The sequence below is a fragment of the Odocoileus virginianus genome, chromosome 7 (assembly GCF_023699985.2).
Source record: "Odocoileus virginianus isolate 20LAN1187 ecotype Illinois chromosome 7, Ovbor_1.2, whole genome shotgun sequence".
NCBI classification, from domain to species: Eukaryota; Metazoa; Chordata; class Mammalia; order Artiodactyla; family Cervidae; genus Odocoileus; species Odocoileus virginianus.
Window position 1 is genome coordinate 5,747,979 of NC_069680.1, and position 22,853 is coordinate 5,770,831.

The 22,853-nt window shown below is 48.3% G+C and overlaps 2 protein-coding genes and 1 long non-coding RNA gene across 8 annotated transcripts in view; 1 reads left to right on the plus strand and 2 right to left on the minus strand.

Moving 5' to 3' along the window:
- Window positions 1-4,651, minus strand: part of OGA (O-GlcNAcase) — a 25,561-nt gene extending 20,910 nt beyond the window's left edge. Inside the window, exons 1-3 of one of the 2 annotated variants that reach the window (XM_020897814.2) lie at window positions 4,527-4,651; window positions 3,521-3,643; window positions 209-260 (exon numbers count right to left, since the gene is read on the minus strand). In XM_020897814.2, coding sequence (XP_020753473.1) covers window positions 209-260; window positions 3,521-3,643; window positions 4,527-4,560 — 209 coding nt within the window. In that variant the 5' untranslated portion in view covers window positions 4,561-4,651. Of the gene's footprint in view, window positions 1-208; window positions 261-3,520; window positions 4,132-4,526 lie in introns of those variants that run through there. The other variant, XM_020897813.2, reaches the window with a different exon arrangement.
- LOC139035959 (uncharacterized) lies at window positions 4,231-18,676 on the plus strand. The gene is made up of 3 exons (XR_011488607.1): window positions 4,231-4,610; window positions 16,607-16,742; window positions 17,427-18,676. It is a non-coding gene; the product is annotated as an uncharacterized lncRNA (long non-coding RNA).
- Window positions 10,705-22,853, minus strand: part of KCNIP2 (potassium voltage-gated channel interacting protein 2) — a 20,336-nt gene continuing 8,187 nt past the window's right edge. For 2 of the 5 annotated variants that reach the window (XM_020897826.2, XM_020897824.2), the window contains exons 2-8: window positions 13,735-13,859; window positions 13,317-13,386; window positions 13,104-13,174; window positions 12,883-12,990; window positions 12,592-12,696; window positions 12,394-12,456; window positions 10,705-12,098 (exon numbers count right to left, since the gene is read on the minus strand). In XM_020897826.2, coding sequence (XP_020753485.1) covers window positions 12,051-12,098; window positions 12,394-12,456; window positions 12,592-12,696; window positions 12,883-12,990; window positions 13,104-13,174; window positions 13,317-13,386; window positions 13,735-13,859 — 590 coding nt within the window. In that variant the 3' untranslated portion in view covers window positions 10,705-12,050. Of the gene's footprint in view, window positions 12,099-12,393; window positions 12,457-12,591; window positions 12,697-12,882; window positions 12,991-13,103; window positions 13,175-13,316; window positions 13,387-13,734; window positions 13,860-14,540; window positions 14,595-15,449; window positions 15,546-18,557; window positions 18,693-22,853 lie in introns of those variants that run through there. The other 3 variants (XM_020897817.2, XM_020897821.2, XM_020897829.2) reach the window with 3 other exon arrangements.

Below are 22,853 nucleotides of genomic sequence, written 5' to 3' on the forward strand. Positions count from 1 at the left end.
GAGTGAAGCAAGTGAAGCCCAAAACCTATCCAGCTTTTCCAGGCAAGTCTAACAACCACTTGCCTAGGTGAAGAGGAAGAAGACCAAGATTAAAATAACTTCTGCAACTGAGAAATCATCAAACTGTACTTGGCCTATTCAGTGCCAGTGTTTCCTCAAACAAAAGGAAATATTAATTAAGACTCTCCTTTACGTAATAAAAAATTACCTTCTAAAGAGTTCTTTTCTCTGTTCCATAACCCATGGTCTTCCATAAAATCCTGGATTCAAAAGTAAGAATGAAATTTTAAGAATGTGATAAACTGTGTACTGAGAAAAGCAGATTACAATACAAATGACGTCTGTAAACAATACAAAAATTTGAAGGATGTTTAATAAAATATTAACATGTTTTGGGGTGAAATTATAAAGTGACTTTAATTCCCTTTTTGCTTAGGCAAATTTTCTGGTTTTTCTACCATGGACACTAATTACTTATGTGATAAAGTTATCTAAAAAGAGCTAAACATCATCTCTTTTCACTATCAAAAAATACTATATATTTAAACCTAACTTTTTAAAAAGATTATCTCAATCTTACAGTGAGGAGAGGAGAAGCCTAGTAACCCCAAGCTGCAATTAATAACAAGTACTATCTATGAGGGGAGTTATACCACTTTTAGAGGTATAAAAGGTAGGAAAAAAATCAGGAACAGAATTAGTAAAGAATCTGACTGACCCAATTTTATGATTTTGTTTTCCAAAATTACATTGTAAAAGAGACCCAAAAAGTGCCTTAAACTACACTCACAGCAAATTCAACATCGGAACTGGCCCAAACAGGAAACTCAAGCAATCTCAATTCCAGAGCAAATGTTTGAACAACTGAAAATTCAAGAATGTGACTCACTCCAGTATCCCATGTGGGGGCACAGCGCTAGTAATGCAAGAAACAAACCAGCAGATGAATGTTAGTGATATAAGCACCAAACTGGTATTACAGCTTGCCTAACCTTTATTTTCACCAGTCTCAACCTAATCATCTGCCAGAGATAAGGACAACCTCTCAAGAATATTATGAAGATGGTTCAAATTCTGTTTTGAACACAAAATACTCCCTACACACACAATTTAACAAACTCAAAACCAAAATTTCTGAACTGTAATAACCTCCACTCTAAACAGAATGGTTACTCTGCACAAAGACAATCAGACAGACCAAAAAATAAAAATTAAAAATTCATTAGGTACTAATGCATGAAACTGTAGCACTTGGAATCTGGACAATTCCATGGTTACTCTCTTACAAGTGATTTAAAATGTTAAGTGAATTTTACAAGTCTTTGTAGCTTTCCTTCAACAGTTTGCATTATCATTACCTCTTGGAGTAGGCATTAAACTTTCCTTTAGAGCTGTCTCAACATTTAAGAAAATTTTTTTCGAGGGTCTAACATTTTAATCTTCAGAAACCCTAACTTTGCTCTTTGAGAGTAAGGTTCGTGGTTTTAGTTAACTAGCACCACAAAGAGGAAGCGGGGCTGTTACACGAGTTAAAATCAACAAAGATTCGTCCACAGAACTTGCAACATTATTCACGTCAGTAAAGTGAACCTTAAGAACTGGGAACTTTGGTGATTGTCAGTGCAGTTCAGCCTTGCTTCAAAAAAAAAAAAAAAAAACTCGTTAAAAAAAAAAACCCCAAAACAAAAGTAACACTCAGGGTAGACCTTTTTGGCAAAACTTTTGTTTCACTTTTATATAGGTATACATATGTGTGTTGGTTTGTGATGTAAAATGTACTTTTAAAATCAATAAATTTTGTTGGCCACTGTAAATACTTGCAAATAAAAGCACAAATTAACCTCATAAGTATGCAAATAAATAAAATCAACAAAGGTTTGTGAGGGAAAGAAAAAACAAACATCAAAAAAAAAAAATCAGGTGATTAGTCACCATGGAAATATTCTAGGGAATGGGAAGGAGAAAAAACAGATAAGACAATTCTAAGTAGACTAGTTCCCTTTTAATACTATTCTGAAAAATAAATCAATTGGTCTTAACCACAGCTAGCTTTTTCTATAATTATTGAAGGTGTAATCCACAGGCAAGTTTCCTTAGACTCACTGTAGTCTAGCTCTAAAATTTCTAATTGTCCAGCACTTCTCTCCCACCCTCCATCCCAAGATCTTAGGTCACAAAACACAGATTCTTTTCCTAGTATCTCCCTGCAGATTCTAGTCCTATAAATACATCGATGGATAAGTCAAGCAAATCAATCATGTTTTCATAAACACCGACTCCAGACAAACACATAGGTAGTTTTTCCATTCTGTTTTCCCCAAAATTGTGCAACAGTTAACTTCACTTAACCGTTTCATTTCTAACCCTAGCTGCCAACTAGTCTGTTTCCCCTACAATTAAACTTTATCTTTCAAATGAATACTCCATATGTTTGGAAGTTCTCAACCATGAGGACAATCCTTCTTTCCTTTTCCATGCCTTTGTGGTTTTGTATGAAGACCAGTTATTTAACTGTTACTCCTAAGCACACCATTACATAAAAGAAAACTAATGAAGTATACAAGCTAGGAAACCCTGGGTTAGCCAAAATAGAAAGTTCGAATACATGCTGTACTTCAGGAAAGAGCAATAATGAATCTGATTCATACTTTCATAGAATGCCCATCTGTGCAACATTTGTCCATTACATTCATAAACTGTGAAACACTCTTCTACTCATTTTCTCCAACCACCAAAAAAAGTCCATCATTCCTAAATGGTAATGGGAAAGGAGGTGGTGAAAAGGAATTTTCAAACCTCTTCTGCAATAACTAAAAATTCCACATCTCAGATACTATTAAAATCAAAGCTTCATCCCCCAGAGGCAAGGCGGAGTAGTTAAGTTAGCAAAGGGCAATTGTCCAGGCTGCAAATGAAACTGGATTCAAAGGGTGGGCCGTTGGGAACTAAATAAACAAAACAAAAAACATACCAAAAAAACCACCTCTAAGCAAAAAGGAATTTGTAAAACTATAGGCCCACAGTGCTCCTCTTCACTCTAGGAATACAACTAGAACATCTGATGGGTAGTCGTTTTTCCTTAAGGGTAGGGGCAGCAGCACTATACATGCCTTTCCGTATGTGAACACAAACCACCCTAAGAGACAAGATCCCAAAGTACAAAGATGTAAAACTCAGAGCCCAAGACCAGACTCCCCACACCGCCTCCACTGGAGCACGCCTGGCTCCAAGTCCAAGGAGGGTGGGGTCAGGCATGTTAATAGCCAGAGGGGAATTCGACGCCGTTCCAGAAGGCGAGAGAAGACTTGCCCACCCTCCCGCCTCTTCCCTCGTTCCAGCAGGGTCAAATTTCAGACCCACAGGAATAATCCCCTTTTAGAGCTTCCCCCCTCCCCCCCTGCCCGCCACCGCCCCCGCCCAGGCTCCGCCGCCATCCGCCTAACCAGGAAAGAACAGATTACTACTGGGGTGGGGCGGGGGGGAGGACGCTCCTGCCTAGCCCGCGCGCCACAGCTCTCACCTTCCACCACGCCACACAGGAACCTCCGAGCCCCTCCTGCCGCCCCGGCCACCGCTGCTCCCCCGGCCCCGGCTGGGTTGTCTTCTCCTGGTGCTGGACCTGCCTGCGGTTCCAGCGATGCCCCTGCGGAGGCGGCAGGGTTGGAGTTGAGCTCGCTCTCCCGCTCCTCCAGCGCCGCCTGGCTCTCCTTCTGCACCATTCTCCTGCCCCCGGCCGCCGCCACCTCTGCAGGTCCTCCTCGGCCTCCGTCCGTTGGGCCGCCGGCCCGGAGCCCTAGAGAGGGCCTCGGCTCCTAGCGCGCGCCCTTCCTGCTCCTTCCCTTCTCCCTCTGCCCTTCCCCCTCCCGCTCCGCAGGGACCCGAATGCCCGGATGAGAAGGGCGGCGGCACCGGCGCGAGCCCTTTGTCAGCCGCTGCCTCAGCCTGAGCTGGGGAAGGCCGGAAGCTTAAGCGGAGAGCGAGTCCGCGACGTATGCTTCCCCTGGAGGCAGATGGCCAAGGCTCTTTTTCTCCTTCTCAGTTAGGTTCTGTTGACCTTCCGATAATCCTAGCTCTCCCGCTGCCTCCTCCCGAAGCCCCTGGGTCTCCTCTGCCGCTGCCTCTACCGCCCGCTTCCTGTTTATCCGCACTGCGCCTGCGCCGGAGACCGGCTCAGACCGGTCCCTTCAGCCCGGCTCCCCCTCCTTCTTTTGGGCCAGACTATTCAGCTTCATTCGGTAGGGGGGAGCAGAACAGAAAAGAAGCGAAAAGCGGAGGGTAACGAAGGCAGTGGAATGTACCATTTATGCTCGCCACCCTCCAGAACGAGCCAGACGCCCAAGAACAAACCATTAACTAACCCGGAGAAGGGGAGAATGGGAGGAGGCTGGAACGGGTTGAGGCAATAGGGATGTGGATAGGGCCGGCAGGCTGGAGTGGGTGAAAAAAAAGAGGTGTTTACTCTCTTAAAGCGCAGGCGCGGAAACCGAGCCTCTGGTTCTTAAAGAGCTGGGAAGAAACTGACCTACTTTCTATTGAGATTCTTCTGACAAGTTGATTCATTACATCAGCCTGACCCAGGCTCGGTTCTGTGAAGACAACACTCCAAGAAGGTCAGCTCACTCCTCTGCCCTGAAACATTTCCCCCTACCTCCAGCTTGGCGCTAGCCCCCTTTAAAAACTAAGTCATTCCTTCTCTCAGCAGATACCTATTGAGCTTGCCTCCTGCTTTCCTCTTGGGCCACTGTGAGCTCACAGCAAGGAGGTTCAGACTAACGAATACATACACAATCCCCACACAGTGTACCCAAGTGTTGTGGGAGCTCAGAGGAGGGACCGACTTCATCTTCCTTTGGGTAGAGGCGGCGGCCATGGCTTCACTTTCGAGCTGGGTCATAAAGGATAAATAGGAGTTAGCCAATTTATAAATAGGAGTTAGTTGGGGAGAGAGAAGAGAGCACTCTAGGCAAGTGGAAGGGAGTGCACATGTAGGAAGGGGTGAAAAGGCCTGGCCTGTTTGGGAATGGGGAGTGTGAAGTGTGTATAATGGAGACATGAGACTCTGAGCCTCAGCACAGACATTTCCTTGTGGGAAGCCTTCCCTGAGCCCTAGATGGACTTGGGTCTCCTTGCTATTTATTCTCAGGGCTCCCTTTGGTCCTGTCAAGATGCACTCAGTGGCTGAGAAATCTGTGGTTAGCTAGGTGGTTTATATGTGAAATAAGCATCTCCTTCTCATTCTGATTATTAACACTTAACATTGTCCATCTTGTACTACACCGGTAGACCAACTTGTAGCTCCACAGACTCTTATAGTCCCTCTTTTCAGTCCTGGAGTGTTAAGATGGGGATCAGTTCAGTTCAGTTGGTCAGTCGTGTCCGACTCTTTGCGACCCCATGTATCACAGCATGCCAGGCCTCCCTGTCCATCACCAACTCCCGGAGTTTACTCAAACCCATGTCCATCCAATGGGTGATGCCATCCAACCATCTCATCCTCTGTCATCCCCTTCTCCTCCTGCCCCCAATCCCTCCCAGCATCAGGGTCTTTTCCAATGAGTCAACTCTTCCAGTGAGGTGGCCAAAGTCCTGGAGTTTCAGCTTCAGCATCAGTCCTTCCAATGAACACCCAGGACTGACCTCCTTTAGGATGGACTGGTTGGCTCTCCTTGCAGTCCAAGGGACTCTCAAGAGTCTTCTCCAACACCACAGTTTAAAAGCATCAATTTTTCGGCGCTCAGCTTTCTTCACAGTCCAACTCTCACATCCATATATGACCACTGGAAAAATCATAGCCTTGACTAGATGGACCTTTGTTGGCAAAGTAATGCCTTTGCTTTTTAATATGCTATCTAGGTTGGTCATAACTTTCCTTCCAAGGAGTAAGTGTCTTTTAATTTCATGGCTGCAATCACCATCTGCAGGGATTTTGGAGCCCCAAAAAGTAAAGTCTGACACTGTTTCCACTGTCTCCCCATCTATTTCCCATGAAGTGATGGGACCAGATGCTGTGATCTTAGTTTTCTGAATGTTGAGCTTTAAGCCAACTTTTTCACTGTCCTCTTTCACTTTCATCAAGAGGCTTTTTCGTTCCTCTTCACTTTCTGCCATAAGGGTGGTGTCATCTGCATATCTGAGTTTATTGATATTTCTCCTGGCAATCATGATTCCAGTTTGTGCTTCTTCCAGCCCAGAGTTTCTCATGATGTACTCTGCATATAAATTAAATAAGCAGGGTGACAATATACAGCCTTGACGTACTCCTTTTCCTATTTGGAACCAGTCTGTTGTTCCATGTCCAGTTCTAACTGTTGCTTCCTGACCTGCATATAGGTTTCTCAAGAGGCAGGTCAGGTGGTCTGGTATTCCCATCTCTTTCAGAATTTTCCACAGTTTATTGTGATCCACACAGTCAAAGGCTTTGGCATAAGATGGGGATTAGGATTAGGGGATTTCCTGTGATGACAGTAGGGGGCCATAGCAGTTTCACTGGATATTATGGTCCTTTGGGGATTTTGGAGCTGGCATTCCAGGTGACCCCAGCCCCCAGTCTCATGACACTTTCCTCTTTGCTTCACAGTTTACACTGTGGCAACTGGTCGCAAGTCATCAGCCACAATTTCATCTACTCTCTGTAGTCAACACTTCGGAGTCCATGACCCAGGCAAGATCCACCTTCCATATCTGTACTTCTCAAGTTTAAAGGGCAATTCTTGCCACACCCTTTCTCTCCATAACACACCTCTCCCCCCCAGCTCCTACAGTAGGAACCATAGCCTAGCAGGCCTGTGATAAACAGTTGAGGAATGAACAAGAGAGGGTCCTGCTCTAACAGGGCTTACATTCTGGTTGGAGAAAGCGATTCAGGAACTCAGTTTGTGATAAGTGCTATGAAGAGAGGAAATCTAGTGATGTGATGAAAAGTAACCACAGTAAGGAAGGTCTACTTCAGATGGAAAAAAAGTAATACAGTTAAGCAATGATAGTGATTCAGACTAAGGAACAGCAGTGGAGAGAGATGGTGAACCTTTGATGGTGGAATTGGTGGGTTTTTTTGGGGGGTGGGGGCTGTGGTGCATGGCTTGTAGAGATCTTAGTCCTCTAGAGATCCAGGGATTGAGCCTGGCCCTGAGCAGTGAAAGCACCAGAATCCTAACCCACTAGACTGCCAGGGAGTCCCCAGGATTGGTGATGAATTAAGGGAGAGTGGAGGGAGAATTCCAGTTGAGCTATTTCAGATCCTGAAAGATGATGCTGTGAAAGTGCTGTACTCAATATGCCAGCAAATTTGGAAAACTCAGCAGTGGCCACAGGACTGGAAAAGGTCCGTTTTCATGCCAACCCCTAAGAAAGGCAATCCCAAAGAATGCTCAAGCGACTGCACAATTGCAGTCATCTCAGACACTAGTAAAGTAATGCTCAAAATTCTCCAAGCCAGGCTTCAGCAATACATGAACCGTGAATTTCCAGATGTTCAAGCTGGTTTTAGAAAAGGCAGAGGAACCAGAGATCAAATTGCCAACATCCGCTGGATCATCGAAAAAGCAAGAGAGTGTCAGAAAAACATCTATTTCTGCTTTATGGATGACACCAAAGCCTTCAACTGTGTGGATCACGATAAACTGTGGAAAATTCTGAAAGAGATGGGAATACCAGACCACCTGACCTGCCTCTTGAGAAACCTATATGCAGGTCAGGAAGCAACAGTTAGAACTGGACATGGAACAACAGACTGGTTCCAAATAGGAAAAGGAGTACGTCAAGGCTGTATATTGTCACCCTGCTTATTTAATTTATATGCAGAGTACATCATGAGAAACTCTGGGCTGGAAGAAGCACAAACTGGAATCATGATTGCCAGGAGAAATATCAATAAACTCAGATATGCAGATGACACCACCCTTATGGCAGAAAGTGAAGAGGAACGAAAAAGCCTCTTGATGAAAGTGAAAGAGGACAGTGAAAAAGTTGGCTTAAAGCTCAACATTCAGAAAACTAAGATCACGGCATCTGGTCCCATCACTTCATGGGAAATAGATGGGGAGACAGTGGAAACAGTGTCAGACTTTATTTTTGGGGGCTCCAAAATCCCTGCAGATGGTGATTGCAGCCATGAAATTAAAAGACACTTACTCCTTGGAAGGAAAGTTATGACCAACCTAGATAGCATATTAAAAAGCAAAGGCATTACTTTGCCAACAAAGGTCCATCTAGTCAAGGCTATGATTTTTCCAGTGGTCATATATGGATGTGAGAGTTGGACTGTGAAGAAAGCTGAGCGCCGAAAAATTGATGCTTTTAAACTGTGGTGTTGGAGAAGACTCTTGAGAGTCCCTTGGACTGCAAGGAGAGCCAACCAGTCCATCCTAAAGGAGGTCAGTCCTGGGTGTTCATTGGAAGGACTGATGCTGAAGCTGAAACTCCAGGACTTTGGCCACCTCACTGGAAGAGTTGACTCATTGGAAAAGACCCTGATGCTGGGAGGGATTGGGGGCAGGAGGAGAAGGGGATGACAGAGGATGAAATGGTTGGATGGCATCACCCACTCGATGGACATGGGTTTGAGTAAACTCCGGGAGTCGGTGATGGACAGGGAGGCCTGGCATGCTGTGATTCATGGGGCCGCAAAGAGTCGGACACGACTGACCGACTGAACTCAACTTGACTCAGAGGGACAGTGTGGAAGAAGAAAAGAAGACTCCTAAATTTTGACCTGAGCAACTAGGTAGATGGTGTCACTTATTGAGATGGGGAAGACTAGGAAGGCATGAGTCAAAACTCCATTTTGAACATGTTTACTATGACCATTATAGATCCACATGAATATGTCAAATAGGCAATTGAATATGTGGGTCTTGGAGCTCAGGAGAATTCTGGGGATAAAAACTTAGGAGTCTCCCTGCATATAGATAATGTTTAAAGCCATGGGATTGGATGTGTTATGGAAAAGAGGCTCTGGTCTGAGCTGTGGGGACCCATGTTTAATATTCCAAATGAGAAGGATGAGTTACCAAGGGAGGACTGAGAAGGGATGGCCAGAAAGGTAAAAGAAAAAACAATAAAGAAGAGTGTTTTGAGATGGAGCAGCTAACAACATTCAGAATCTAATCAGTGGCCAGAAAAAAAATGATCAGAATCCCAACCTCCTGTCTTTTCTCTTTTTTTTTTTCCTGGTTCCCATTGTCTGCCCTAGCTCTGGGGTACTTCTCAGTTCCTAGAAATTCTCAGCTTCAGACTTACACTTCCCTTAAGCTTGAATGTATCCTAAAATATAGAGACCGTCTCCATATTTAAGCCAATTATATACATACACTTACCATGCCCATTTATCCATACCATACAGTTATTCATACAATTATGAAATGCCTATTACTTGCCAGGCCCCAGGATAGGATGGTAAGGGGGAAAAAAACCTAGTCCAGGCACTCAAGGAGTCCTCAGGAGCTTACAATGTAACAAAAAAGACAAATAATCACTCAAATAAATACACTTAAATATACAGTTACAAACTGATAAGTGCCTGGAAGGAAAAGTATAGGGCAACAGGACAGCCTGTCACAGTGTTACATTGTCTCGATTATACATGACATGCATAGCATCCATCTTTCACCCACAAATTTTTACTGTGCTCCAAGGCCACCCTGTACAGAGATTTGGGAGACTGAGTCTAGTATCAACCTTCCTATAAACTTATCGGTTGGTCTTGAGCAAGTGCTCTTTGCTCTTTGGGCCTGTTTCCTCTTCTGTACAATGGAAGACAGAGGTAGACTGGATCATAGGTTCTTAATTAGGGCCCATGGATGGGCTTCAGGGACACAAAAACATATGGAAGACTGTGCAATTTTTTTCCTCTAGACAGTAGGTCCACAAATTTAACTAGATCCTACGGAGGGGTTGTGACCCAAAGGAACCCAAGGACCTAAGAAGCAGACAGCTGTGTGATGATGTGAGCAGCAAAAACATGACAAAATGAAGGACCCTGGAAGTAAGGTTTTGTTTCTTAGACACCATACCCCTCCCTTGATCTTGTCAATGTGTGTATTACAATGTTGGTAGAGAAGGCCTGATCCCCCTTCTATGGACTATAAAGCTTAGTTACCGCATAACACTACCCTAGAGAAAGGATGGGAGGAACTTAGCATTGGCAGCCCCTCTCCAGGAGCAGAACAAAGAAAGGTTCCTACCCCACACAGGAAGCTTCTATTACCCTTTGTGTCAACTGCTCCATGGTGACCAGATCTTGGTCTACTTCATCTGCTCCCCCATCATTCTTGGCTAGAGTACAGACACAAATGTACATCTATACTAGCTGGAATGTTTACACAAAGGAACTTTCATTAGAACCTAAAGGGAATTCCCCTCTTAAAAGCATTTTAAAATTAACTAAGATGTATTAATATGTAAATTAGAAATTCTTGATTTGACTTGAAAGAATGTTTAGCCAAAAGACAGCTGGCTTGGCATAGTCTTTGGGACATCAATCATCTTTCTCTTCCTTGTCTCCTCCATGGATAGGGAGATTCAGGAGCCTCTCCTAAGGTCCAGGAGGTTTCCAACTCTTCCAGAACATGTGACTTGATCTCCTGCCAAGGGTTGGCCATAATCTAGGAAAGGAAGCATTGTCTTTGGGATCTAAAAGGCTGTATGAGGTAGGGGTTGTGAGTTTATGTGTGGGGTAGGAGGGACAAAAAGGCAGAGACATCAACCTGTGCATAGCCATTGTGTTTTATTGGATCTGGTGATTTCTTATTTTACAAAAATTACAGAGGAACCAAAAATGCAAAGTAGTCAACAGTGTTCTTATGGGGAAGGGGGCTCCTTGGGGGCCCTCCCCCTCAGTTCACAGCTGACTGGGAAAGTGAGCTAAATGGGACAAGCAGATATATTAAAGGGTAGCAGTGTGGCCGGGCTGCTGACAGTGAGGTGGGACCTGGATCCTATGGTCCCTGCCTTCAAGGTGTGCTCAGGGGCATCTCTGGGTAGATTGACTAGAGCAAGAGGAAACTCTGAGTAGGCTATAAGGAGGCTATGTGGGGAGGCAGGAATAGAGCCTGGGTATATAAAAAATTCTCAAAAATGCCCCCACACTGGGTTCAAATGCTATGTCTGCCTCCTTCCTTCCTTTTTCTCCTAAGGCATCCACAGGGTGGTCCCTGACTTACTCCATGCCTCCAGGTCTAGAGGAAATGACAAATGAAAACTTAAGTTGCAGCCATCATAGAAGGTAGGCCGAAAGTTTGGCAGGTATCAGTCAAGACAGCTCCCATCTATCTTCCCCCCGCTGCCACCACCACTACCCAAACAGGAAGGAAGAAGAGGAAGAAATTCCAGGGATCTGCCAAAACTCAGATCCCAGGTTCTCCTAGGATACTGAGGAGTACATGGAAATTTTCTGGGGATATTTCCAAGGTTTTCTGAAGAGCCTGGAAACACATATTCTGATGGCTTGGGGTGGCAGACCTGTAGAGCTCAAAGCTATAGACTGGTATACTGTCATTGACAATCCCCAGGCTTTCCTGCTCTCTACCGCAATTGCCTCCTAGGGCCTACCCGTTGGCTTAGGCCCAAGGTTACTCCCTCCACATTCTTGACCCCCTCCTACAGCACTGTCAAAGGCCCTGGCATGAAAGGCCAGTTAGTGCCAAGGACAGAACAGCCTTTTTACAAGGGAATCTTAGGGGAAATGCTTATGAGATCAGGGATGGGGGAAGCACCATAGCAGGAGACATTTTGCCTAGTGTTGTGGTTCTCAGTTGGGGGGTGGGAGGGGAAGGACCACTCAATTCCCATAACAGGGCACCCTCGGCACTGAGTTTCAGGCAGGAAGGGGGAGCTGTTGGGAGTTGAAAACACTCCCACAGATACACTCTGCCCACTCCCTACCCTCCTCAGCTCCAGCAGTATGGACCACTAAATCCCCAGGCTCTTGGGTTCCTATAGCCCCCAGGGTAGAGCTAGGATGAGGACAGACCTGGGAAGAGAAGGGTGAGGTCCACCTGGACTAGGGCTAGAGCATGGTCCCCCCAGGGCAACTGACCCCCTCTCCTGGGGAGCTAGATGACATTGTCAAAGAGTTGCATGGACCTCATGATGTTCTCGTCCTGTAGCCATGGTGGGAGAGGCAGATTGGAGAGAAAGGAAGAAAAAGAGCTTATTAGAGAAAGGGAGAAGAACACTGATTTAGAAATAGGGATGTTCAGAGACAGAGAGAGGCAGTGAAGAAGGAGACACTCAGAGAGGTGGGAAAGGGTCAGGTCTCCCCAAGTTATGAAGGAAAACGATTCAGAATTGGGGGTAGTTAGGGAGATGGTACTCTGCCCAAAGGAGCTTTCTCCTACATCATTGAATCAGGCCCTGAGTCCAGATCAGGAAAATGTAGAGGGCAGGGCCCTGTACCTTTTGACAAGACTCAATGAATTCCTCAATAGTCACCACGCCATCCTTGTTCCTGTCCATCTTCTGCAAAAAAGGTAGTCAGGAAGAGAAAACAGGAGGGATGACAGGAGAGAGGCAGGCAGAACTTGGGTAAGTTCCCGGCTGGGACCTTGCCTCCTTCCTTTCACTCCAAAACCCAGCCTGCCCAGTCCCAGGCACCTGGAAGAAGCTCTCCACGTGCTCCCTTGGGGCCTCCTCCCGGAGTGCAGGATACGTGTACTTGCCCATCATGTCATAGATGGACTTCATGATATCAAGCATTTCCTGTTAGACCAAGAGAGAAGAGGATCCCTCCTCAGAGTCTCCAACCTCCTAACTAGAAGGCCTGGGGCCTGGGGCAGACCTCAGCCCTTGCTGATGCACATGTGGGTCACATTCCCCCCCAGGGGCCCTGTGCCTGTCCCCATACACATATAACCCCCCACCCCCAGCTCATCAGTTGCCCCTGACCTCCTTGGTAATACAGCCATCCTTGTTGAGGTCATACAGGTTGAAGGCCCAGTTCAGCCTATCATCTGTGGTTCCCCGAAGAATCACCGACAAACCAGCCACAAAGTCCTAGAAAGGAGGCAGGGGAAAATGAGTCTTCAGGTACCTTCACTCAACCTGGGTTTGGGTTGGCCTTGAAGTTCCAGGAAACATGCTTCCCTGGCCCACCTCCTCCAGCTCACCTCAAAACTGACTGAGCCATCATGGTTGGTGTCAAAGGCATTGAAGAGAAAAGTGGCGTATGTGCTGGAGTCTGTAGGATAAGTGTGGTGAGCAAGCTTGGCTTCCAGACAGGAGCAGACTTCCTACCTCCCTACCTCTGTGGGGCTCTGCCAACTCCCAACTTGGCATTTCCAACCCCTCCAGAACCTCTCCCCAAGGACTTGTCTCCTTACCTCCTTGAGGAAAGAACTGGGAGTAAATCTGCTTGAAGTTTTCCTCATTGACAATTCCACTGGGACATTCCTGTGGGTAGGGTGGGGAGGGAAAGCAGACTAAAGGAAGAGAGGAAACCATCTTCTACTTACCGCCCGTCATCTCACCCACGTTCCCACCCCACCCTCTGTGGTCAGAGACTCCCAGAGAGGTGGGAAGTCTTTGCGTCTCTAGGGGGCTCACCATGTAGCTCTTCTATTGGAGGGAAGACATCTCCCAAGCGCACAAATAAAAAGCACAGAGCAGACAGGCCAGCCTACAGGCTCCCTTCTTAAACTGGCAGGCGTCCCTAGCTAGGAGCTGTCCCTCCCTCCCGGAAGCGAGAAAAGTCCTGCACAGACCCCGCCCCTCCCCAGCTAGACTGATCTTTGCGCTCACGTTTTTGAAACCCCGGTACAGGACCTGCAGCTCCTTGCGTGTGAATTTGGTTTGCTCCTGCAGCTGCTCCAGACCCTCGGGCCGGTGACACACGGTGGACAACTCAAACTCATCCTCCACGCTGTCTGCGGGGTGGGGGCAGTTGGGGGAGGGGGGGGACAGCCGCGCCTCAGGCCTGTCCCCCATGATCCCTCTTCAGAATCACTTAACTATCCAACCCCCCCACCCCACCCCCCCGCTCCATCTCCGACGCAGGAGACCAGCCTGCCAGTTCCCCTGATCCCGAGCCAGGGACTTCAAGGCAAGGAAAGAAGACACCAAGTCAGCTTCGAAGTTTATCAGCGGGCTTAGTCCAAGGCCAGGCCTGGCCCCAGAGCCAGCGGTCTGAGTCAGCGCTGGCCCCTGGACCCTTGATCCCTGGTTGCAGGGGAAGGCCCCCAGTCCCATCTTCATCCCAGGACAGGAGCAGGAAAACTGGGTTGGAGAAGGGGCTTCTGAGGGTGGGAACTCTGGGCCTTCCCTTACCAAACTCAGATCCGCCCAGCCTCACCCTTGCCCCGCCCAGACCCAGCCCTCCAGCCAAGCCCCGCCTATCCCAGCCATGCCCAGCCATGCCCCGCCCAGCTCCAGCCAAGCCCCATCCATAGCCCAACTCCTGCCACACCCCTAGTGTGCCTTAGAGAAGGCCACCACCCCGGCCCCATCTCAGCCCCACCCCAGTTCCCAACATCCAGTCCCCAGGCAGATGCCCCCAACCCAGGCTCCCAAAGTTCCCCGCACCCGCCCCCACCAGGAGAATAAGTCACCTGGGTCCAGTAGGCGGGGTCTGTGGGGGCGGAGGGAGGCTGGGGCGGCTAATGCTGAAGGGAGCGAACTGTCACCGAGAAAGCGGAAGACACGGCCAACTGCACACACCTCGCCCCTCACACTCACAGCAAATCTCACAGACCTGCTTGTTACAATGCATACTCCCCATCTCCGCGCGCACGCAAAGGCACACGTAACGAATGAGCACAGACACACACAAATCGGACCTTATGCATATCACACCTGCCCTTTTTCGGAATCTACCCCCATGTGGGACCCAGCAGAATCAAACACAATGACATTCTCCAGTAGTGACTACAACCCGGGTCTTTATAGCTTGCAAAATGCAGTATGTATAATCCTGGGAGGTGGACAAGGCCCAAATGAGGAAACTGAGGCCTACAAAGTGAGGTCACTCAACTGGAGACCAGGCTGGTCCTATAAAACTCCAGTATCCTGGTATCTGAAGGAAGGTGGACTCGGCCCTTACACTTGTATCCGTCTAGTCAAGGCACTGGTAACCTACCTCTCAAAGTCCAAAACATGCCCAAGGGCAGGGAGGGCGGCCAGACAACAACCCCAAGCACAGACCCTCACAGCCACCTGGTCCCACCTCTGCCACCGTGGCCACACTCACACAGGATCAGAGAGACCTCAGCCTGTCACACTGACCATGCCCCAAAATCCAGATCCCGCCCATTTCTCAGACCCAGATGGCCCACACTTAGGCCCCGCCTCCATGCTGACCACGCCCACACATTCCCTGGGTAATCACGCCCCCTCACACCAGGGTCAGCCAGCGCCCAGCCCACCTCTGCCAAGTTGGTCACGCCCACACGCACTCTCACACTCCTTACACCCCAGGCACACACGGGCCCCACCCCCGGAAGCACAGGAGAGGCACTTGCTTTCACTGACTGAGGGCAGGGCTTGGGGCCCGCAGCATGGCAGCAGCTTGAGGAACCGCTGCTTCAGCGCTTTTTTAGTGGGCCCTGGAGGGTGGCCTGGGAAGAGAGAAGACCCCAGGAGGGAACATTAACCCCGCTGTCCCTCCATTCCCTGTACCCTCCCCATCATCACAAATCGACCCCGGCTGGGGGCGGGTGTTGGGGAAAGATGGGGGGGGGGGGGTGTGGAGAGAGTAGCTGGGGCAGGTTAGGGGGGTCCAGTGGGTTTCACAGGCACGGAAGGTCCACCAAGATGGCTCGGGCACCTTGTATAAAGGGACACAGCTGGGGACAGCAAGATGGTGGGGGTGGGGAAAAGTGGCATATTGGCCTCAGTCTTTGTTGACCCAGTGTCCTTGGCTCCAGTGCTATATAGCTGGACCTCTGAGGATGATGTCCAACCCAAGGACACCTCTCTCACACACACACATATACAGTGACAGGTGTGTATACATAGAACAATAAATTACAGAGTGATGGATGCCACACAGGGACAGCTTGATACCCAGTACCTCACTCAAACCCAGTGGCCTCCCAACACATGCACACACACACACACACAGAGACATACCTACTTTGACCTAGTACTTACTCTTTAATACAAACATACAGAAATGTGACTGACCCAGGAAAAAACAGACAGACATGTAGGCCATATAGGCTATCTTACACACAGCATGATCGATCAAACCACACAAAGAACACACAATGACCCTGGGGCATCATGTCACAGTATGGTCATCATGCTCATATCATATTGTAACCTAGGTGCCCATGGCACCAGATACCTAAGGTGCACCTTACCCTCAGAACCTGCATTTGCCCTGAGCACACGGACCTTTCTTTCCTATAATCCCTCATTTCAAGGCACCTAGAATCTTCATGCCAGCAGAATAGAGTTCTCAGCTAATTCATCCACCCTAAAAGTATGTCCCCTCCCAGTCCTTTCCAGTATGACTTACTCTTTGAAGGTGAAATGATAGCAAACTTTGAGGCAATGACAGACTTTGGAGATGAGTATTTTGTTGTCATGTAGGACTATCTGGAGTCCACTAATTACAGTCCTCCTCACTTCCCCTTACTTATATATGTATCCTGTGGCTCTAATTGTATTCCAGGGAGACCCTGAAAGTTCCTGTTGTCTGTGTCCTGGCTGCACTCACCTCCAGACTCCAGGGCCAGAGCTCACTGAACCTGTCACACCGACTGAAGTTGGCTTCAGTCCATTCCTGGAGGGGCCCAACTTCCTTAGTGGTAGGTTGACACCCCAGCTCCTTTACAGGCCCTGCCTCCCAAGCCAGGCTCCACCCTCAAGAAGATGCTCTGCTCCCGGGAAGGAACTGCTTGAAGTTGGCACCTCCTCTCTCTCCCACTTGTCCTCTCCCTCCCGGAGCTATGGGGCGGAGGGAGGGAGGCAGTGAGCTGGGTGGGTGATCGATGGCGGTTTGGCCCCTGGCCCAGGACTCCATTAGCCCAGACTTCGGTTTCCCAAAGCCTATTGTGCTGGGGGCCTCCGGTGGTACAGTAGCCTCTGGACTGGGGGATGGCTCCCGCGCCTCTCCCAACCTCCCCATCTTCACACATGCCCCCATCTGGTCCCCTGTCTGCTTCAAGGACTCAGTCTCCTCTAGGCTCTTCTGAATTGTGGAGAGAAAGGGGGTGCCTTCAGCAGACAGAATGTCTGCGTTTCCTTGGATGTCCACCCCTCTCTTGCACCAACAGTCTAAAGGGGATGGCAAGTTAGATCCCAACTGACTTCAACTTTTCAGGACTGAATGAATCCCAATGCATCCAATACCAATCCCTGCACCTCACCCCACTTCAATAAATGCAGCAGAGGATGGAGGGTAGACTAAGAATTTTCTGCTCTTACTGAACCCTAAAGCAGGCAATTCATGAGCCTTCTTCTTGACCTCAGCTCCTTTTATATCTTTTCAGTTCTCCCACGTGTCTACCCTGCAGTCCTGTCCATAATGGAACTAGGGAACAGCCATGCTATGAAGTTGCACAGTTCTTGGTATGAAAAAGAAGAGGCTAAAAATCCCTGGAGAAGGCAGAACCTGCTCCCCTCTCTACCTTCAGTATCACTCTTCCCACTTGACTTTGGGGTCAGATGGAGAACTGACTTCCCACTCACAATGTCTAGGCTCTGGAGCCCATTCTACCCTCAGATCCTGAGAGGACCTAGGAGAGGCAAGGAGTCTTGGGAAGCAGGGTCCCTGATCTGACTCACCCCTCACTCTCCTACCAGAGTTGATCTATGAATGTTTCAGTCACAGTATCCCCAACTCTTGTCCCTCCAGAACCCATCCCATCCTTTGCCTTGGGTATGGAGCTGGCATATCCTGAGGAACTCTGAAACAGCCACACACACAATCAGATACCCCAAGAGGCTCAGCCACACACTCCGTGCCCCTCAGGCACCTTTGCCATGTCATAAAGCTACACACACTGTCACTCAGACACACTCACATTCCTGTCACATACACAGGTTCAAGTAGTCACACATTTTGTCCTTTCTTACACACGTGAACACCCAGTCACACCACCCCTGTATCTCTCACACACTGAGTCCACACATACTGTGACCCAAACCTGTAAGGATGCAGGTGTGGAGAGTCACATCTTCAGAGCCATTGTGGGTCCCTGGCCCCAAAAGGGGACCGCCCCCACAGAAGTCTGGTGTTATCTCAGGATTCCCAGAACCTCCTTTCTCTATTCTGGATACCTTGCCTATCTCCAGACTTTTCCTCATTCCTCCAGTTTCTCCTTATCTCCAGTCCCAGTCCCCCCATGCTGTACCCCTCACCACCGCCCTGCCTCCTCACCCTCTTTCCTCACCTCCCTCAGACACCCGGTCCTCCAGATTCCCTCTCTTCCTCCACAGATCCACCCCTTGAGTCCCCCTCTTTACCTCTCCATGATGTCCTACTCCCCCACCTTCTCTCTTCCCCTCCCCCAGATACCCCATCTCATTACTAACCTGCTTACCCCTGCAGCCCCCACCCTGGTCATAAAGTCCCCAACCCTCTAGCCAGCAGACCAGACGTGCCCAGATACCTGCGTTACTTTCCAAGGAGACAGGCTCAAAGAGGCCAAACTGCTCCAGGACCTTGACAAACAGGGCGAGGACCACAAGCACAGCGACCATCTCCAGCCCTTCCAGGTTCATGGTGGCCTGGGGCATGGCCCCCCAGGCTGAGGCTGGCCCGCCCTACGCACGCTTCCTCCCCCTCAGGCTCCCCAACCGCCTGCAGTCTCCCTTCCTGCTCCTTCCCCGGATCTCCTCCCTCTCCCCCCTCACCCTGCCTCCCCACAGGCCTCCCAGCCACAGCCTCTTCCTCTTCGTGGGGACCACTTCAGCCTATAGATTGATACCTCCTCCGGAGCTTCTGGTGAGAAGGATACGGCCCAGGCCAGGCCAGGGGAGGAGCAGTGACCTGCCTCTGCCCCTGAGGAGATTCCCTCAGACACGTTGTGGCTACTCTGTGCCAGAGGGGCAGAGGGAAGACCTATGCTTAGAAGTCAGGGGCTGGCAGTGTGTGTGTGTGTCTGTAAGACAGAGAAACTAGGAACTGTACATGCGTAAGAATATGTTATGAGTGTCTGGGTGTCTTCATGTGTGTATATTCCTGTGTTTGTGTGCAGAGAATGTATACCTTTTATATATGTCTCTCTGTGTTTACACAATTGTGCACCTGTCTTAGGGATGTGTGTGGTGTATATGGGTATGTAACCTGGGTGTCTGTGGTGTGTGTGAGTGTATTGGAGTATTTCTGAGTGTGCATAGAGTGTGAGGTATCTATATTTTAGCAGGGTTGTGACATAGGGGTCTGAAGACTGGTAATATGAATGTATCCTATAGTTAGGAGTATGGGTCTGTGGTGGTTGTGTAATTGTATCTGCATGAAACTGTATGAAAACATAAGGGAGGAGAAGGCAGTGACCTCTCCAGTCAGGAGGACACTACCAACATTGATCGAGGTTGCCATGGAGACTAAGAGGTGAGAAGCACTCTTCTTCCCCCTGGCCACAGACAGGGAAATTGAGGCCCAGGGGAGGGAGGATTAGGTCCAATAGCCTGGGCAGGGAAAAAAGGCCGCATAGCCCTAACATGACCCTCTGGGGAGGGGACTCATTGAAGCTGACTTTAGGACCCAGAGAATCAACCTCCTTGGGAGAGGAAGGGCTTCCCTGATAGCTCAGTTGGTAAAGAATTCACCTGCAATGCGGGGGGACCTGGGTTCGATCCCTGGGTTGGGAAAATCAGGAAAGGATGGGCATGCTCTTCCCTTCCTTCTGGCAGGGGCCTCACTCTGGAGCTGCCAAAGTCCTGCCTGCTCTTTGGGAATCTTTACAGAGCTGACAGGAGAAACCCAGGGCTAGAGGGAAACCTGAACCTTCCAAGAGAGCCACCCAGCCGCCCCGGGTGCAGTCCTGGAGCTCTTCCCCCATTTTCCAGTCTCCCTCCAGGCGGTGGTGTGTGGTAGCAGGTGGAGAGAGGCTTGCTGAGTCAAGGAGCCAGGAAACACCAGCCTCTGGGCTACTGCCACAGCTGGTGAGGGACTGAGCACTCAGTATGTGCTAGATAATGTGCAGTGTGACATCTTCACACTGAATCTGCACAATAAACCTATGAAAGAGGTACTGTTACCCCCACATTATGGGTGGGAAAACTAGGCAAAAGGAGTTTAAGCAAATCTCCAAGATCACTAAGTGTCAGATCTTCAATTTTCAGCCATCCTGACTGAGCCTGCACTCTAAACTACACGACAGTACAGTGGCTCCCTTCATAGACAGCTTGCTCACACAGGAGGCCCAGTTTAGGAGTATTAACCCGAGGGACCCTTCCCTGCCTATACAGCTCTGAGATGACTGTGTGTCAGCCTCAAAGTTAAAGTCAAGAGTAAAAAAGTTGGTTTAAAACTCAACATTTAGAAAACTAAGATCATAGCCTCTGGACCCATCACTTATGGCAAATAGATGGGGAAACAATGGAAACAGTGACAGACTTTATTTCTGGGGGCTCCAAAATCCCTGCAGATGGTGACTGCAGCCATTAAATTAAAGACGCTTGCTCCTTGGAAGGAAAGTTATGACCAACCTAGGCAGAATATTAAAAAGCAGAGCCATTACTTTGCCAACAAAGGTCCATCTAGTCAAAGGTATAGTTTTTCCAGTGGTCATGTATGGATGTGAGAGTTGGACTATAAAGAAAGCTGACCACCAAAGAATTGATGTTTTTGAACTGTGGTGTTGGAGAAGACTCTTGAGAGTCCCTTGGACTGCAAGGAGATCCAACCAGTCCATCCTAAAGGAAATCAGTCCTGAATATTCATTGGAAGGACTGATGCTGAAGCTGAAATGCCAATGCTTTGGCCACCTGATGCGAAGAACTGACTCATTTGAAAAGACCCTGATGCTGGGAAAGATTGAAGGTGGGAGAAGAAGACAGAGAATAGCATCACTGACTTGATGGACATGAGTTTGAGTAAGCTCCAGGAATTAGTGATGGACAGGGAAGCCTAGCGTGCTGCAGTCCATGGGGTCGCACAGAGTCAGACACAACTGAACGACTGAACTCAACTTGGGGATGGGGGGTAGTCCCTACTGCTTCATTTGAGGTTCACGGATCTGCAGTTCTACAAGGCCACCACTGGGGGTCAGGCCTTCATCTCACACCATTTATCTTACCCCTTCCTTCTCCCAACATCCTTGGGAAGGTGTGGGAATGACTGGCCAAGACCTTGCCCCTCTCCCCTTCTTCCTCCAGGAAGAAGTCAACTCAGGGACTGTTTTTGGTTTCTCACACCTTTGAAGGTTACACACCTTTGAAGGGTTTACAGATAAAATGAGCAAATATTCAGTATCTCCTTCTCACCTTCCAAAATCCATGTATGGCATTTAATACTCTTCCCCTGTTCTCATCAGCAGATTTCTTTTTTGAGCCAGCTTGGCCTACTCACTGTCCCCCAAATACAGAAAACTCGGTGCTGTTTCTAACGGCTGCTCCTGCTAGTCCCTCTGCCTGGAATGCTCACCCTCTGCTCTCCTGTCCTACATTCTTACCTGTCCTTTAGGGACAGTTTAAATTCCCTTTTCTTCAGAACCTCCAGCCCTCAGCAGGCTCCCAGCTACCTGAAATTCTACCATACTCATTGTTGGGCCCTCAAAACTCAGAACCTATGTCTGTAATGTTATTAGCGGGAACAGTAAAAGGAGGCAGCATAGCATGGTAGGAAATAGTGTGGGTGAGGGTGCCAAGCTTCTTGAGTTTAGATCTGCCACTTGCAATTAACTGGGCAAGTTCTTAATCTCTGTGTGCCTCAGTTTCCTAACTCCTGTGGTCTTGAGGCCCTCTGAAATGAACTAATACATGGAAAGCTGTCAGAATAATTCCAAGCACAGAGTAACTGTTTATAATTGTTTGCTGTTATTATTAATAACATTCTCCTGCTTACATTTCTACAGCTCTTAACAATTTATAAAGCATTTCCACAAACATTGTTACTTCCATGGCTTCTCATGACAACCCCATGAAGTATGCAGATGAAAAGTATTGTGCCCATTTCACTGATGAGGTAAATGAGGCCCAGAGAAGTAAAGGAACTCACTCAAGGTCACCTAGCTAAAAAAGGATGTTGCAAATTTGAACTCAGGTCTTTCTGGATCAATTCTGTTTCCTCAATTAGATTCTCAGCTCCTAGAGGGCAAAGATATTAAAAATATTGGACCTATACAAATTGAATGCCAGGCTCTGAGCCAGTGCCTGTGCAACAAAGGTGAACCAAACAGGGTTTTGGCTTCCTGGGCAGGGAGAGACAGTCATTGACAGAACTATAAGGCAACTATTCATTCAAAAAATATTTGTCGTGTGTTCACTAGGAACTGTTCAAGAACAGGCCATGAAATGAGCTCTAACTGGGAGCCCAGGAAAAACCTGGAGAGGGTATTTTTTGAGCTAGTTCTTTCAGTTCAGTCACTCAGTCATGTCCGACTCTTTGTGACCCCATGAATCGCAGCACGCCAGGCCTCCCTGTCCATCACCAACTCCTGGAGTTTACTCAAACTCATGTCCATCGAGTCCGTGATGCCATCCAGCCATCTCATCCTCTGTTGTCCCCTTCTCCTCCTGCCCCCAATCCCTCCCAGTGTCAGGGTCTTTTCCAATGAGTCAACTCTTCCAGTGAGTTGGCCGAAGTACTGGAGTTTCAGCTTCAGCATCAGTCCTTCCAATGAACACCCAGGACTGATCTCCTTTAGGATGGACTGGTTGGATCTCCTTGCAGTCCAAGGGACTCTCAAGAGTCTTCTCCAACACCACCGCTCAAAAGCATCAATTCTTCGGCACTCAGCTTTCTTCAC